Genomic DNA, 1724 nt, shown 5'->3' with positions numbered 1-1724 from the left:
CAGCCCCTCCTTTCCCATCCAAACCCATCCTTTTTCCCCATTCAGCCCCCTCCTTCTCCTCCTTCCAACTCCATTTTCTCCCATCGATTCCCCTGCTTCCCCATCCACCCCCCAGGACCAGAGAAAGGGGAACAAGGAACAGACACAGTGACGGAGGTTTAACAGGGAACAAACCCCCCCAGAGCCGAGAGGGCGATGGAGGAGGTTTCCCCTGGGATACGGGCTCGGTTTCCTCCAGCGTCCCCAGGCTCTTCCCCGGAAAGAGTTTTAAACTCCGCTTTCCCGGGGGGGCTGCGGGTGGCCCGGCCGTCGCAGCACCAACGTGAGCTGAGGTGTAACGCCAACACCACTGAAACCAAAGCCCTGTCCTCCCTGTCCCGGGGGACACAGGGATAAACCCGGCCACGGGGCACGACGCCAAAGCTCACCCATTGCTGCTGCTCCTTGTCCCTGTTCTCGGCCTCCTGCTGCTGCTGGAATCTCCTGCGGCGACAAAAGACAAACCGGGGTTAAACAGGGCTGTTTTGGGACCTCATCCTGCTGCAGCTCCATGGGGGAAGACCAGAGGAAGGATGTTCTCCCCTCACTTGTGGGGCCAGAGGAGCAGCTCCAGGCCACCCGGGAGCCACCAGCAAGGAAATGCTTCAGACAGTGGGACCAAACAGGGGAAAACTCTTCCTCCACGGCCACGGACAAGCGCACCCGGCACGGAACGACGGGGCAGACTTCCCCATCCCAGCTCGGAACGGGAAGGCAGTGAGTGAGCTCCACCACCTACCGGGGGGTCACACTGGGCTCAGAGAGGAAGGAAACCAGCAGAACCGCCGGTCCCTGCACACACCGCCTCCTCTCTGCAGGGCTCAGAGCCCTCCACCAGCCGGCCCGGGCCACCGGCACCCCACGAACGGCGGCCAGGGGTTTCAGAAGCACAGGGAGGACTCGGTCCTGGGGCAGGATCTGCGGGTAGGGACCTCCACAGATGACACCGGACAAGCATGTAAGGAAGTTTGGCAGTGGCAGAAGATGCTCTCTGCACCCCAGGGGCTGGCTGGGGCACCCCCAGCCGGAGGACCCCCCACGACAACTCCCACCACCACTGTGGGAAAGGGGGTGAAGGCAAACGTGACTCATTCCCAGGTTGGCAGGAGCAGACTGACGTTGGGGCCACCAGGAGGATGGGACCTGTGCGGTGCCGTGGGGGAAACTGGGCCTGCCCCAGCGCAAGCCGAAGCCAATCCCCTCCCCGGCCGCTGCCTTAAAGGAGTTTTCTTGGCACAGCAGCAGGGAACGCATGGATGCGATCAACGATCAACCCCGCGCCGGCAGCACTGGGGCCGGAGCGGGGACAGCAGATGGGACGCGGTGGTGAGGAGGGCACACAGCACCACTGAGAGCAAAACTGAGAGACGTCGGAGAGCGGGATGGGCTCCGGACATCGTTATGACCGCTGAGGACTCACTTCTGGGCTTCGATTTCGTTGGATCTCGCTTTGTATCTCTGCTCTCGCCCCGCCGCTTCCTGCAGCTCCCGCTCCTGACGCTCCCTCTCCAACCGCTGCCGCTCCTCCTCCGCTCTCCTCTTCTCCTCCAGCCGACGGTTTTCTTCATCTTTCTAATGAGAAACGCACAACAGGTCGTGGGTTTCACCCCACCAGATCTGAGAAAAACCCCCTCCCAGGTCCTGTCACGCCGCGCGGTGCCACCAGCCAGCACGGCAGGGACTTC

At 62.5% G+C, this 1724-nt stretch overlaps 1 protein-coding gene across 1 annotated transcript in view; it reads right to left on the bottom strand.

Annotated features, from left to right (window-relative positions):
• The window catches only part of DBNL (drebrin-like), a 50209-nt gene that overhangs the window by 11853 nt on the left and 36632 nt on the right, over positions 1–1724 (bottom strand). Inside the window, 2 exon segments of the mRNA XM_009883457.1 lie at positions 429–473; positions 1456–1611. Of these exon segments, the coding sequence (XP_009881759.1) occupies positions 429–473; positions 1456–1611 (201 nt within the window).

This window comes from Charadrius vociferus, unplaced genomic scaffold, assembly GCF_000708025.1.
Source record: "Charadrius vociferus isolate BGI_N301 unplaced genomic scaffold, ASM70802v2 scaffold1084, whole genome shotgun sequence".
Taxonomy (NCBI): domain Eukaryota; kingdom Metazoa; phylum Chordata; class Aves; order Charadriiformes; family Charadriidae; genus Charadrius; species Charadrius vociferus.
Note: the sequence above shows the minus strand (reverse complement) of the source record. Positions and strands in the feature narration are given on the sequence as shown.